The sequence below is a fragment of the Physella acuta genome, unplaced genomic scaffold (assembly GCF_028476545.2).
Source record: "Physella acuta isolate Inbredline_101_S28 unplaced genomic scaffold, ASM2847654v3 ptg000515l, whole genome shotgun sequence".
NCBI classification, from domain to species: domain Eukaryota; kingdom Metazoa; phylum Mollusca; class Gastropoda; family Physidae; genus Physella; species Physella acuta.
The window spans coordinates 421,908-435,614 of record NW_026732034.1 but is presented as its reverse complement, the minus strand read 5'-3'; the positions used below and the strand labels follow the sequence as shown (position 1 = coordinate 435,614).

Sequence of the window (13,707 nt, the reverse complement as noted above, 5' to 3'; positions counted from 1 at the left end):
ATTTAGTGGGGTGACACCAAGGCAAAAAATAGCAACATATATAGAGAAAATGATAAATCCACTTAATTAAGTGATTAATTCGAGTGTTAAATTGTCTTTTAAGAGGTGCAAAAAGTCTGGGGGGGGGGGGGGGGGCAAATCGAAAGTTTTTGGCGAAATGTCGAATCTCTGTATTTAACACGTAAAGATATTTTAAGAGCGTGGAAGGGACGGGGAGGCTTGTAGCGCTGTTCGCGACCTTGATTTTAGCCTGTAAACAGATAACACCGGCCCAGACGTTACGTTTTTGGTTTACCAGCTGGTGTGTGGATGTGCTGTCAACTTTGCCTGCTACAGCTCAGTTGTTTCCCTCTATATAAGTGTGTTTTATTGTACAATCAGCGTAGTAAAGTACACCACTTACACTGCTGATTTCAACCAAACAGATAGGAGTGTCTTTTATTTTTTGTCTTGTTTTAAAATAAAGCACAGCTTAATGTTTTTAACACATCTGTGGTACCAGCCAAGGAAATAAGTAAGTAGGTCGTCTATTACTGACGTCACAAGACAGGGGTTAAATAGTTGTTAGGACATATGCCACGAAGACTGTAGGGGATTTAGATAGTTACGTAAGAGGGGTTTCTTATATATTGTATTTTTATTGAAAAAAAAAAACCTCTGAAAAATACGTTGATCAATCTATCTATGGTTAATTGTGGTTGGAGGTGGGGGAGGGGGGCGTAGTTAAGATATAGACATCCTTTTGACAATAAGGGTTTGATGATTAAATGAAATTTAAAAGTGTGACGTTCTTAGATTAAATTTGACATATGAATATGTATAGATTCTACTGTTTTAATTTGTAACATCAGTTGTTTTTTTTTAATAAATTAATCCTCGTAAGACGAAATATCGTGTCTGATGCTAGTACAAGATGCTGGACCTGACAACATTCATCCTGGCTAGTTCCATCTTTCTCCTGACCTACTTCTGGCTCAAACGTTCAAGACTCAACCTACCTCCCTACCCCACCCGCCCCTTACCTCTACTCGGACATTTACTCACACTGGAGGAAAATCCAAGGTCACAGTTCAAGAAATGGCGCGAGGAATTGGGGGATATTTTCAGGTATAATAATTTCAACTATATTTATATATATATATATATATATATATATATATATATATATATATATATATATATATATATATATATATATATATATATATATATATGAGTATTTACAAAATGCACTCCGCCTAGATACGTCTCTGGCTGTTGTCCACAGTTAATGATCCTCATCTACTAGAAATTTCGAGCTTAGATATTCAGGCACATAAGAAGTAGCCACCAGTTTTCATCTAGTAATGCTGACAAATCCACCTTTTACTTTCTAGCCTGTAATGTTGACCATTAGACTGATTAAAACCATCCTTTACTTTCTAGCCTGTTATGTTGACCATAAGACTGACTAGAAGCATCCTTTACTTTCTAGCCTGTACATGGGCAACAAGCTGGTGGTCGTAGTGTGCGGTTATGATCTCATCAAGGAACTTTTGCTCAAACGTGGTGAGGAGTTCTCGGACCGTCCAGCGCTGGCGGTTGACCAGGTAACCATGATATGACATGGCATGACATGACATGACATGACATGACTTGACATTACATTACATTACATTACATTACATTACATTACATTACATTACATTACATTACATTACATTACATTACATTACATTACATTACATTACATTACACGACACGACACGACACGACACGAAACTACACGACACGACACGACACGACACGACATGACATGACATAACATGACATCAGTTCATATCACATCACATCACATCACATCAAATCACATCAAATAGTCAGAGTTACTTTCAGGCATACCTTTAGAAGGGCACTTACCATCCCCCCCCCCTCGCCTCCCAGAAAGAAAGATCTACGGCCTCCTTCCCCCTCTCGCAGCGAAACGAAGCGAAATATAATTTACGAGCCGCCCGCGGCATAATATACGCCGCTATTAGTTGTTGTTTTTTCAGTAATTCATAATTTGTGAATTCGACAGTACCAACACTGCCACTGAAAAATATTTCTTTAAAACACTATAAGTAGCTCGTTAAGGACCATAACCCCCCCCCCTTCCTTCCCCCCTCACCCCCTTCCTCCCCCCCCCCCCTCCCCCACGTTTAAAATCGTTTTAAACTAAATTATCTGCCCCTAATAGTCGTCACATAACCCGGCTCTGCTTGTAAACATTTAGAGTGAATACAGCTCACCAAGACCATGTAGGGGCGGGGAGGTAGGGAGCGCGTTTACAGCTTGTTTTCTAGCGTCTCCCAGAAGAGAATTATATATATACGAGCCGGCCCGCGGCATAACATACGCCGCTATTTAGTTGTTTCTAATTTTCAATAATTCATAATTTGTGAATTCGACAGTACCAACGCTGACACTGAAAATATTTCTTTAAAACACTATAAGTAGCTCGTTAAGGACCATAACCCCCCCCCCTTCCTTCCCCCCCCCCTCCCCCCTACGTTTAAAATCGTTGGCTCTGCTTGTAAACATTTAGAGTGAACACAGCTCACTAAAACCATGTAGGGGTGGGGAGGTAGGGAGAGCGTTTGCAGCTTGTTTTCTAACGGCTCGAAGAGGAGAATTATATATATAGATAGATAGATTTACAATTTATTTACAAATGATTGTAAACGCTGAGGACTTGTTCCTTTGTAGCCTCTAAGACGCAAAGGACTTCAGCCAGACCTCTCCACCGGACTCGTATTTGGGCAGGTATCATCTTTTTTTCGCCCACGTAATCCAGGCAGCCCGAGTTTCTCTTTCCACTGACCTTCTCCAGCATTGCCTTGGCCGGCCTACTTTCTCTTCCCCCATGGAGTTCCAGTCTAAAGCTTGTCTCACAATTTTAACCTCTTCCCTTCTCAGAGTATGCTAGACCCATCCCTTTATGCAGGCATTAATATCCCTTTCAATTGACTGCTATCTTATGGTTAGCCAAAAGCCTTTATCTGAAACAGAAGATAAACTGGATCTAAATGTATGGCGCAAACATGGTATTTAAACTATATAAGATTTAGAAAGTTATGTTTTTTAATTCAAGCTCACGATTTCCGTCGCAGTCACCAGACATTGTTTTATTTTTAATTTATGCTTGAACACGAAAACATTTTCGTTTTCATAAATAATATTTTTTGTTTTGTAGGCGACCCCATTCCCTCAGAAAGGTGTCATCTTCTCTAATGGCCAGAACTGGAAAGAACAGCGAACAGTGGCGTTGAACATTCTGCGAGATTTCGGAATGGGCAAAAATAGATTGGCCGAGAAAATTGAGGAGGAAATTGATCATTTTCTGGATCTGTTGGCTGAACAAGAGGGCAAGCCGTCGGACATTAAAATAGTCACGAACATCAGCATCGCTAACGTCATCTGCTCCATCGTCTTAGGCAACAGGTTCAACTACCAGGATGAAAATTTTCAAGACATGGTGACCAAACTGACGGCAATTTTAACCGACAGCCATTTCAACGGGGTGACCAACTTCATCCCCTTCCTACACCTGCTGCCCGGGGATCGGTTCCATATTAAGAAGATAAATCAATACATCAAAAGTCTTTGCGAGTTTCTATTTTCTTTTGTCAATAAGAAAGGGGTAGAAGAGTTAGATGAGAACAACGTTGACAGTTTGATTTCAGCTTACATGTTAGAACTCAAGTCTAAGGAGAGCAAAGGTGTCCCTACACATTTAAACAAAGAGAACCTCTCGAGAGTGGTGACTGATTTGTTTTCTGCCGGCACGGAGACCACCAGCACAACAATCCTCTGGTGTCTGCTGTTCGTCCTTAACCACCCGGATGTGCAGAAGAAGATTCACGGCGAGCTACAGCAACAGATTGGAAACAACAGAAAGCCTTGTTTACAAGATAAACCAAAGCTGGTTTACTTAAACGCTGTCATTAAAGAAACTCAGAGGTTGGCGAGTATTGTACCACAGGCTATAACCCACACCTGTCCTCGTGACGTCACCGTCCGAGGCTACACCATCCCTAAAGGAACTTACATTTCACCCAACCTGGACTCTGTCTTACACGATCCAAAGATCTGGGGTGATGACGTCATGGAGTTTAAACCTGAAAGATTTATTGACCAAGACGGGAAGTTAAAAACTCCTGAAGAGTTCATCCCCTTCTCGATAGGTCGTCGTGTCTGTTTGGGCGAGTCCCTGGCTGTCATGGAGTTGTTCCTGTACCTCTCATCAATCTTCCACAGATTTGAGATTCTGCCAGCAACTCCAGGCTCGCCCCCTCCAATCAAATACAAGTTCGGCCTGACCATAGCACCGCTGCCCTATGAGCTTAAAGCCGTTAAACGACGCTAATGTCAAGGCAACAAATCAAAAAGAAAGAGAAATTCTTACAATTAAAATCAAATAACTAAAATCTCAAAGTTCTGTTACATTAGAAATGTGAAAAACTTTTTATAGATTGTCTTGTAAACTGGCTGGTTTATTATGGAATATCTATAGATAAATTCATAAATTGAAAGCTTCGACTGACATAGTTTTTGTTAAAAGACGTAATGATCAAAGCAATGTTATAAAAATGTTTCAAGAAGTATGAACAAAACAAGTATCTAAATTATCTCCTACTCTATATATCATATAGTATTCAAGTAGATTGCTGAATTATATATATATATATATATATATATATATATATATATATATATATATATATATATATAATGACTATTTTAATGTTATTTGATGTAGTAATTGTATTTATTAAAAATCTGCATCTATGTGTTTATGTACCATTATATACGTGTATGCCTTAGGCATTATGCATGTGAATATGTGAATAATATTAAGTTCCTGTAACATACATATATAAACAAAGGGATTGTGTGCGAGAAGCCTCTGACACCTCTCGTTAGGAATAAAAAAATGTAAAAAAAAAAATTAATTAACACACTATTTCAATATGTGTTTGTGTCTAATTGCAGTCTGAAAGTGAGCGATGGAAGTACGTATGTGTTGGTCAGTGTGTGCGGGTTTATGGGAGGAGGTATTTGTAACAAGACCCTCTGGTGTTATTACATATGGTGCCGTAACGTGGGCGAATGTCTTGTACCAGTCATCATCATATTTTCCGATTCGTGCTCAAGGCAGATGAAATACAGGACACCAACAACATGTTTACTTGGCCATCTGTTGAGGTTGGTGACCTATAAATTAACTTCCCCCCCCCCTCCTAAAAACAGTTTCAAATGACCTTAAATATCCGTGTTTGTTCTTGTGCATTAGAATTATTTTTTTATTTTGTTGGCTTTCGTCAAGTTAAACTCGAATTGACAAACTGGGATTCATCGTTGCAAACGGAGGATGTTCGATCTTACAATAGTTTTGGTGGCATCTGCCATTTTTACCTTCATTTACCTGTGGTTTATGCGCCCGAGTGTCAACCTACCTCCCTGCCCCACCCGCCCCTTACCGTTCCTAGGACATTTACTCACACTGGAGGACAACCCAAGGTCACAGTTCAAGAAATGGCACCAGGAATTGGGAGATATTTACAGGTCAGTGAAAGTTTACCTTCCTCTTTTTGCCGATGTTCTTGTATTATTCCTTACAACGCAGTAGCAGCAACCTTTTAAAACAATGAACACATCGTTTATTTCATAAACCCTATGCCAAAGTTTTGTAAATTCATGTACCACATTTTTAAAAATGATAATCGTAGAACAACTAACACTGACGTGTATTTAATGTTGTGGAATACAGAATTAGAAAAAGCATGAAAAAAAAGCATCCACATTTACTGGAAAAAATACAATATTAATCATTTCATCAACTAGAATCATTTTGATTAAATATATTGTTGACAACAATTAACGACCCACATTTTCTGTAAAACCTCTTCATGTACCCACTAGCCTCTGCATGGGCAGTAAACTTGTGGTTGTTGTGTGTGGCTATGACCTGATTAAGGAACTTCTGCTCAAGAGGGGGGATGAGTTCTCACATCGTCCACTGCTGGCCATAGACCAGGTATAAATGAATTCCACCTTTCGTTTTTGCTATCACTGGCCGTACGTAGAATCTATCTGGTTAGTCGGGACGCTATAGTTCCAGCACAGCAGCAAATTATGAAAAAAATGTGGCGTTTGTATAAGGGTAGAACTTAATTTTCCAATATAATAATAAGTTATTAGACGTTGTCAAAATAGATGTTCTTTTTTTGCTTAAGTTTGTTCTACACCACAAAATATTGCTTATTAAAAGTTGTCTTAATTTACTAGATAAGAATTTGTAGAAATGAATATCGTAAACCAATAGGATGTTTTCTTTTAAATTTTAACGCAAATATTAAAAAAAAGTTTTTATCTATTTGGAATATATCCCTAAATGTCACACGGCTGAGGTTTTTATGAAATGTAAACATAATATTAGATTCAGAATATGATATGACATCATCAAACCAATGTTACATACAGCTCATAAACATACAATATTTTTTTTTCAAAATTTTCAGGCAACTCCGTATCCGCAGAAGGGGCTCATTTTTAATAACTGTCAAAACTGGAAAGAGCATCGAGCCTTATCTCTACAGATCCTCCGAGATTTCGGCATGGGCAAAAACGTGCTCGCTCGTGCTATCCAGGAGGAGGTTGGTCATTTCCTGGACCTGTTGGCCGAACAAAGAGGAGAGCCGACGGACATCCGGGTCATGACAAACGTCAGCATCGCCAACGTCATCAGCTCCATCGTCTCCGGGCACAGGTTCGACTACGATGACGAGAAATTCAGAAATTTGGTGACGAATCTGGCCGAGATTTTTGAAGACCAACACTTTAACGCGGTGTTAAACTTCATACCCGTGCTACGCTACCTACCAGGTGATTTGTTTCACATTAAAAAACTTAAAGAAATTATTTCAGACATTTATAATTTTCACAGCAAGTTTGTTAACGAAACATGGGCGAGCATGGAAGAGGACGACAAAAACGTGAGGGAGAGTTTCATCTCTGCGTACATGTCCGAGCTGAAGTCAAAGATAAGAAACGGTGAACCCACGTATCTGAACAAGGAAAGTCTCTTGAAGACAATCAACGATCTGTTCGGTGCTGGGACCGAAACAACGAACACCACCATAATGTGGTGTTTCTTGTATGTCTTGCATCATCCTGAGGTTCAGGAGAAAATTTACAACGAGCTGCAGGAGAACGTTGGTACAGGGAGATCCCCGTGTATTTCTGATAAACCAAACCTGACTTACCTAAACGCGTTCATTAAAGAATCTCAAAGACTGGCTAGCGTTACACCTCAGGGTGTTACCCACACCTGTCCTCGTGACGTCATCGTCCGAGGCTACACCATCCCTAAAGGAACTTACATCTCACCCAACCTGGACTCTGTCTTACACGACCCTAAGATCTGGGGCGATGACGTCATGGAGTTTAAACCTGAAAGATTCATAGACCAAGACGGGAAGTTAAAAACTCCTGAAGAGTTCATCCCCTTCTCGATAGGTCGTCGTGTCTGTTTGGGCGAGTCCCTGGCTGTCATGGAGTTGTTCCTGTACCTCTCATCAATCTTCCACAGGTTTGAGATTCTACCAGCAACTCCAGGCTCGCCACCTCCAATCAAATACAAGTTTGGTTTTACAGTTTCACCTGCCCTTTTTCAGCTCAGAGCTATTGAAAGAACAACACATGAAACGTAACTTTTTAATGAAAAATACTTTATTAATACACATATAAACATTTGAAATTGTCTCTATTTGAGTAAAGGTTTAAAATTCCACAGTTTACATGGCATAATTTAAGGCAAGCTTTTTTTGCAGTTCTCATGTACATTTCTTTTATTTAATATTAAAATAATTTGTATTAGTATACGACCATTCACTTTTATTTTAAAAAAACACGTTTGGCTGTTTTAGAACAGTAAAATATAACAATATACTCTGTTTTACTTTCTCGTATATACGAAGTATAGAGAAAGTATTGTAATCGTGCACAAAAATCACTTGAAATTTTAACAATTTTCACCGTATTACACCTCATTCCTTCATCACATCCGAAGTATAGAGGACTTATTTTAATCGGGCAAAAATTATCAATCCAGATTTATCAAAATTAAGAGGTTTTATGCGTAATCCAGTCTAAAAAACTGGTCTTTGCAATTCTGTCCGTATGTCTGTGTGTCTGTCTGTCTGTCTGTCTGTCCGTGTGTAAACACGATAACTTGAGTACCGTTAGAGCTAGGTTGATGAAATTTCATATATAAGTATTTTATCAAAATCGTAGATCCGTATCAACTTTTGAGCGATTTCCGATAACCGGAAGTGGTACTTTTTCTACTTTGAATTTTTCAAAAACCTATAACTTGAGTACTATTTCAGATAGATAAATGAAATTTCAAGTGTAAGTAAAAGATCTAATTCTCTACCTTCTGTTAAATTTTGAGTAATTTCCATTGACCGGAAGTAGTAATTTACGCTACTTCCGATTTCTCAAATAACTAATGAAAATTTTTAAAGTACTAATAATATTGCGCACTATTATGCACTTTTTTATTTGGCGTTCACTTGGTGTGCAATTCTTTTGTCTACGAGATTTTATTCTATTTTTAAAACTTTAAGTATTTAAAATGGATTAAAAATCATGTCTATAGTCCGAGTTCCCATCCCATGTTGTTTTATATAAGAATATTCGAGAAAGTTTAGGGGAGATCACTCCCGGTTTATTTTAATTTACAAATAATAATACAATTTTATGCTGATTTTTATTACAAAGCAATATTTTGATTTAAAACATATTTTCTTTTTTGTATATAATTTAAATAAAATAGACTTTTTAAATTATACATTTATACATAATAAATAAAGCTGTTTAAGCTTTAAAAAATTCTATATACAGTGTCTGTCATATCTTTTACTATGTAAACAAAAGAAGTATTTATATAACCTTTAAACGAATCAGTCCGGAGGGGAAAAATGAATCAGCTAGATCTAGAATAGGCGCCTTCACACACGAACCCGGAAATTCGAGTAATAAATTTTGTATATCGTGTTTGACATAACATAATCAATATGTTTGTATTTTCTTGTTGTTTATGGTAATGGGGTAGCCATTAAAAAAAACCAACACATTATTTCAAAATCCACTCACTCGCTGGAGTGAAATGCCACAGAAACTGACGCCTTAGTTCTCACTTTCTTGTATTACAACTCAATAATCTTACCTTAAAAAATTAGAGCGCAGTGTCAAATGTTAGGAATTAAAGACTTCTATAAAAAATATATGTAAAATGAAAATAAAGTAAATGTATACAAAAAATGTTATGTGTCGTAATGAAAACTATTTCAAACGGGTTTTTAAAGCACATGTAATGGCAACGTCATTTACCATTTCGATACATTAGGTATATAGATTAGATATAGACAATTAGAATTTAAAAAGCGCATCCTTGCTGTGGTCGGCAAGGTCGGATGGTTAAAGCTCATGGTAGCTAGGCCTACATTCTGAGTTCGAAACCCCAACTGCTGCTTTGTAGTTTGTTATTGGTTGGACAAAGAAATGCAAGCTGAAATGGGTGTCAATGGCCTATGTGGCGCATAAGAAGTTGAATGTGTTGGAAAAATTATCTTTCACATTACAACATTACATTTAGGAACGAAGAAGTAGAATAAATCCCCGATTATCTCACATAAAAACAATCAACAATGTAAGATACATGCTAATTACTTTGAGGTCTTAATTAAAGCGAATAAAAGGCGACAAAAAAAAATGTTAACATATCAATATTTCTGTAGCAAATAATTTTCCCCTTTAGGGGAAATGAAAATTAATTTTAGAAAAAACTGTTGAATTATATTATGAACAATTAGCTTAACTTAGGTTTTACAAGGTGGGTTTATTTGTAGAAGAAAACAGAAATATACTTTATAAAAAGCATCACCAATTACATTTATTTCAACTGAACGTGCGATAATATAGTATCAGTAACGTTACCTAACATTACAGTCATAAAATGTATTTGTAAACACTAAAGAAGATCATTATAAAGCTTAAGTAAACGTTTTTTTAGATTTTCAAAGCAAAGCCGTTCACACCCCTTAGTAAGAATCTAAGTTGGTAAGGGGCTGGCGATGCAACAATACCGAATTTGTAATCTATAGGAGGGGGAGAGCCTGGAGTTGCTGGCAGAATCTCAAATCTGTGGAAGATTGATGAGAGGTACAGGAACAACTCCATGACAGCCAGGGACTCGCCCAAACAGACACGACGACCTATCGAGAAGGGGATGAACTCTTCAGGAGTTTTTAACTTCCCGTCTTGGTCTATAAATCTTTCAGGTTTAAACTCCATGACGTCATCGCCCCATATTTTAGGATCGTGTAAGACAGAGTCCAGGTTGGGTGAGATGTAGGTTCCTTTAGGGATGGTGTAGCCTCTGACTTCGGCGTCTTCTGTGCACGTGTGGGTTACAGAGTGTGGTATAATGCTAGCGACTCTTTGTGTTTCCTTAATGACTGCATTCAGATATATCAGCTTTGGCTTATCTTGTATACAAGGTGTTCTGTTGGTCCCTACCTGTTCCTTCAGCTCATCATAAATTTTCTTCTGGACATCCGGATTGTTCACGACATATAAGAGACACCACGTGATGGTAGTGCTTGTCGTCTCCGTCCCACCAATAAACAAATCAAACAGAGATTTTAAAAGTTCGTTTTTACTTAACGTTGTCTGCTGGCTAGTACTTTGTTTTGAGTTAAGTTCTGAAATGTACGCTGTTATTAAATTGTCTGAATGGTTCTCATCGTATTCATCGACTCCTTTCTTTTGAACGAAAGTATTTAAAAAATCCAAAATATCATCCGTCGTTTTCTTGATTTTTTTAATGTGGAAGAAATCACCGGGAATAAACCGAACATAAGGAATAAAATTAACGATTCCGTTAAATTGTGTGTCTGAGAGCAGAGCAGTGATACGGACAATCAGATCCTGGAGCCGCTGGTCATGGTATTCGAACCTGTGACCCAACACGATAGAGCTGATGACGTTACAGGTGCTGATGTTGGTGGCTACTCGTATGTCTGACGGTTGACCTTCAAGCTTAGCCAACAGGTCAAGGAAATGAGCAACTTCTTCCTGAATTTTTTCAGCCATTACATTTTTACCCATGCCGAAATCTCTCAGAATTTTTAAGGAGAGGGTTCTCTGCTCCTTCCACTTGTGGCCATTTGAGAACGCTAATCCACTTTGAGGAAATTTATTAACCTAAATTTCACAAACAGAAAATAAGGCATTATTACAGTCATGTAAAAATCTTATAGTTATTCTACAAAAAAAAAGCTTAAAAATCTGCAGCGGTTCATCTTACCATATCAAATGCAACTTGAGGACGATCTGAGAACAAATGTGCCCTCTTTAGGAATAGTTCCTTAATCAGATCATAACCACTCACAACAACTACAAGCTTACTTCCCATGTAGAGGCTGGTAAAACAAAACAGTCATAGAGTTACGTAAGTTAACAGATAACCCATCTCCTTTGACCACTTAACTTTTAACAGATAGAATCGAATCAAACATTTCCCTGTGTCCGTATTTGTGTCTTTGGTTGAATTTTATCACCCAAGTTTCACCTACTTCAAATGTAATTATTTGTTTGTAGCCTAGGACATAACCACAGTTTTCAATACAAATGCAAGTATGGTTTGTATACCCAACTTTCAACTTAATGAGATATAAAATATCTCTACAATATAATTAATTTCAATGACAGAAACACTTAAACTATCTTTTGACACAAACGTAAAGTTAATTTCTTTGTAAAAATTGATAAAAATCACACATCCAAAGGGAAAATAAGAAATGCTTACTTTGACATAATTATTAGACATAAGCCTACAGTACAAAACATGCTAGTTGTGTTTACTAGCATACAACAATGAAACAGGATACAATTGCATGCGTAAGTATTATTTTTAAAAAAATAATCTAAACACAAAATTTATAAACATTTTACCTTGTAAACAATTTCTCAAAATAATATTAATTAATTTGAGATTTCGCATATATCAAATAAATCTATAGACGGAACTAAAGCCATTAAAATTTTAAGTTTTTAGACTCTTTAGTACTTATTGTTAGGTAAGATTTTTACTTTCTCTAATTCGAAGTATGGAGGGAGTCTTGTAATCGGGCAAAAAGTTTAGGCGGAAAAACTTATGTCGCACCATCTATCAGAGATGGCTAGATGTAATTGTTTTAAACTTATGTTTCAATTCTTCGAAATGTTTAACTAAAGATAAATTCGAAGTATGGTGGATTGTTTAAGAAACTTGCCGCAGTCAATGTATCCCCCCCCCCCTTTCTAAAAAATTTGCCTCTTTTTTAGTCGGGATGTATACAGTTACATCTCTGATACATTTATTCACCAATTGAGCTGTTGTTTTTAACACGAGAACAGGCGATTTAGTTCATACATTTTATATGCAACTTTTTAAAATTATTTTTTAAAATGTCACCCTCCCCCCACATTAAATCCGTTTTTTGTTGTTTGTTTTGGTAAAGTTTTTGTTAAGATACTGCTCGCTTAAAACTAACCTTTAACCTCACATGTTATTAATTCACAATTGCATATTGATGTGTAGGAAGCATGTTTTAAATAGTTGAATGTTTGGTGCATCTCCATATAGACAAAATCTAGTGCAACAATACGTAACATTGACATGTTCTAAATATACGGAAACAGTTTTGCGTGGAGTAAACATTTTCTATCTATATAAACCAACTCACGTGAAAATCTCTCCCACCTCCTTCTGCCATTTTCTGAACTGTGACCTTGGGTTCTCCTCCAGTGCGAGTAAATTTCCGAGGAAAGGTAAGGGGCGGGTGGGACATGGTGGAAGGTTGAGTTTAGGTCGTCTCAGCCACAGATAAGTGAGGAGAAAGATTGCGGTCAGAGAGAAAATGGTGGTCAAGTCTAACATCTTGCGTCTTACAGCCAGTCAAAGCGCCTCGGTGAACTGAAATAAATGAATCAAACTTAATATGGGATATTTTATTCAACTTATGAAATAAGTATGAATCTCCTTAAAATGTAATGTAAATATTACAAACTTTAACTAAAATTACAGTTCATAAATTAAATTTAACTACGTCATGTTGAAACAAAATAAATGTCGTGTATTTTGCTAACGTATGTAACCTACCGTCTAACCAGCGTATGCTCATAAACTTTGGGCGAAGTAGCTGTCCTTTTTATCTGAAATACAAGCAGGAAAAAAAACTTTGCAAAGTTTATTTTACTTTATGTGCACTAAATATAGGTTAAGGCCATAGCAAGTTTTTGAAATGCTATGGCCCGGTTTTAACGCCCAAGTAATACCAAGAATTTTATTTAGCTGCTAAGACAACTTAGAGTCCCAGTTGGTTAAGGGGTTTATAAATTTAGTTTTGACCTAAAACAAAAGTAAATTTTGTTTCATTTTGATACCGTGACTTTTTATGTGTATTATTTTTGTCAAACTTTGAGTGGCTATAATTTTTGCTGTATTCTTACAGTAACTAGTTTGATCTATGGTCACTTAAAGAGTTTGTTTTCATTTTTGTGTGTTTTGCCGTGGTGTAATTACATTAATTGTATGCAATAAAACATCAGAGTTGTATAATTTGCGTACGTCACTAA

General features: G+C 36.9%; 3 protein-coding genes across 4 annotated transcripts; 2 read left to right on the top strand and 1 right to left on the bottom strand.

Moving 5' to 3' along the window:
* The first annotated feature begins 286 nt into the window (after window positions 1–286).
* LOC131944916 (cytochrome P450 2C15-like) lies at window positions 287–4,685 on the top strand. 2 transcript variants are annotated; one of them, XM_059305800.1, is made up of 4 exons: window positions 287–514; window positions 908–1,107; window positions 1,475–1,589; window positions 3,215–4,685. In XM_059305800.1, exons 2-4 carry the CDS (start codon window positions 914–916, stop codon window positions 4,385–4,387), a joined length of 1,482 nt encoding a protein of 493 aa, XP_059161783.1. In that variant the 5' UTR covers window positions 287–514; window positions 908–913; the 3' UTR covers window positions 4,388–4,685. The 2 variants fall into 2 exon arrangements, with proteins under 2 accessions (XP_059161783.1, XP_059161782.1); XM_059305799.1 differs by having other exon boundaries at window positions 884–1,107.
* A 707-nt stretch (window positions 4,686–5,392) lies between these two features.
* Window positions 5,393–7,733, top strand: LOC131944907 (cytochrome P450 2G1-like). Its single transcript, XM_059305789.1, has 3 exons — window positions 5,393–5,586; window positions 5,944–6,058; window positions 6,543–7,733. The coding sequence occupies exons 1-3, from the start codon at window positions 5,393–5,395 to the stop codon at window positions 7,731–7,733; spliced, it is 1,500 nt and encodes a 499-aa protein (XP_059161772.1).
* Window positions 7,734–10,095: 2,362 nt separating this feature from the next.
* Window positions 10,096–13,035, bottom strand: LOC131944906 (cytochrome P450 2B1-like). The gene is made up of 3 exons (XM_059305787.1): window positions 12,816–13,035; window positions 11,396–11,510; window positions 10,096–11,292 (listed from the first exon to the last, which is right to left on the bottom strand). Exons 1-3 carry the CDS (start codon window positions 13,007–13,009, stop codon window positions 10,096–10,098), a joined length of 1,506 nt encoding a protein of 501 aa, XP_059161770.1. The 5' UTR covers window positions 13,010–13,035.
* Between the last annotated feature and the right edge of the window lie 672 nt (window positions 13,036–13,707).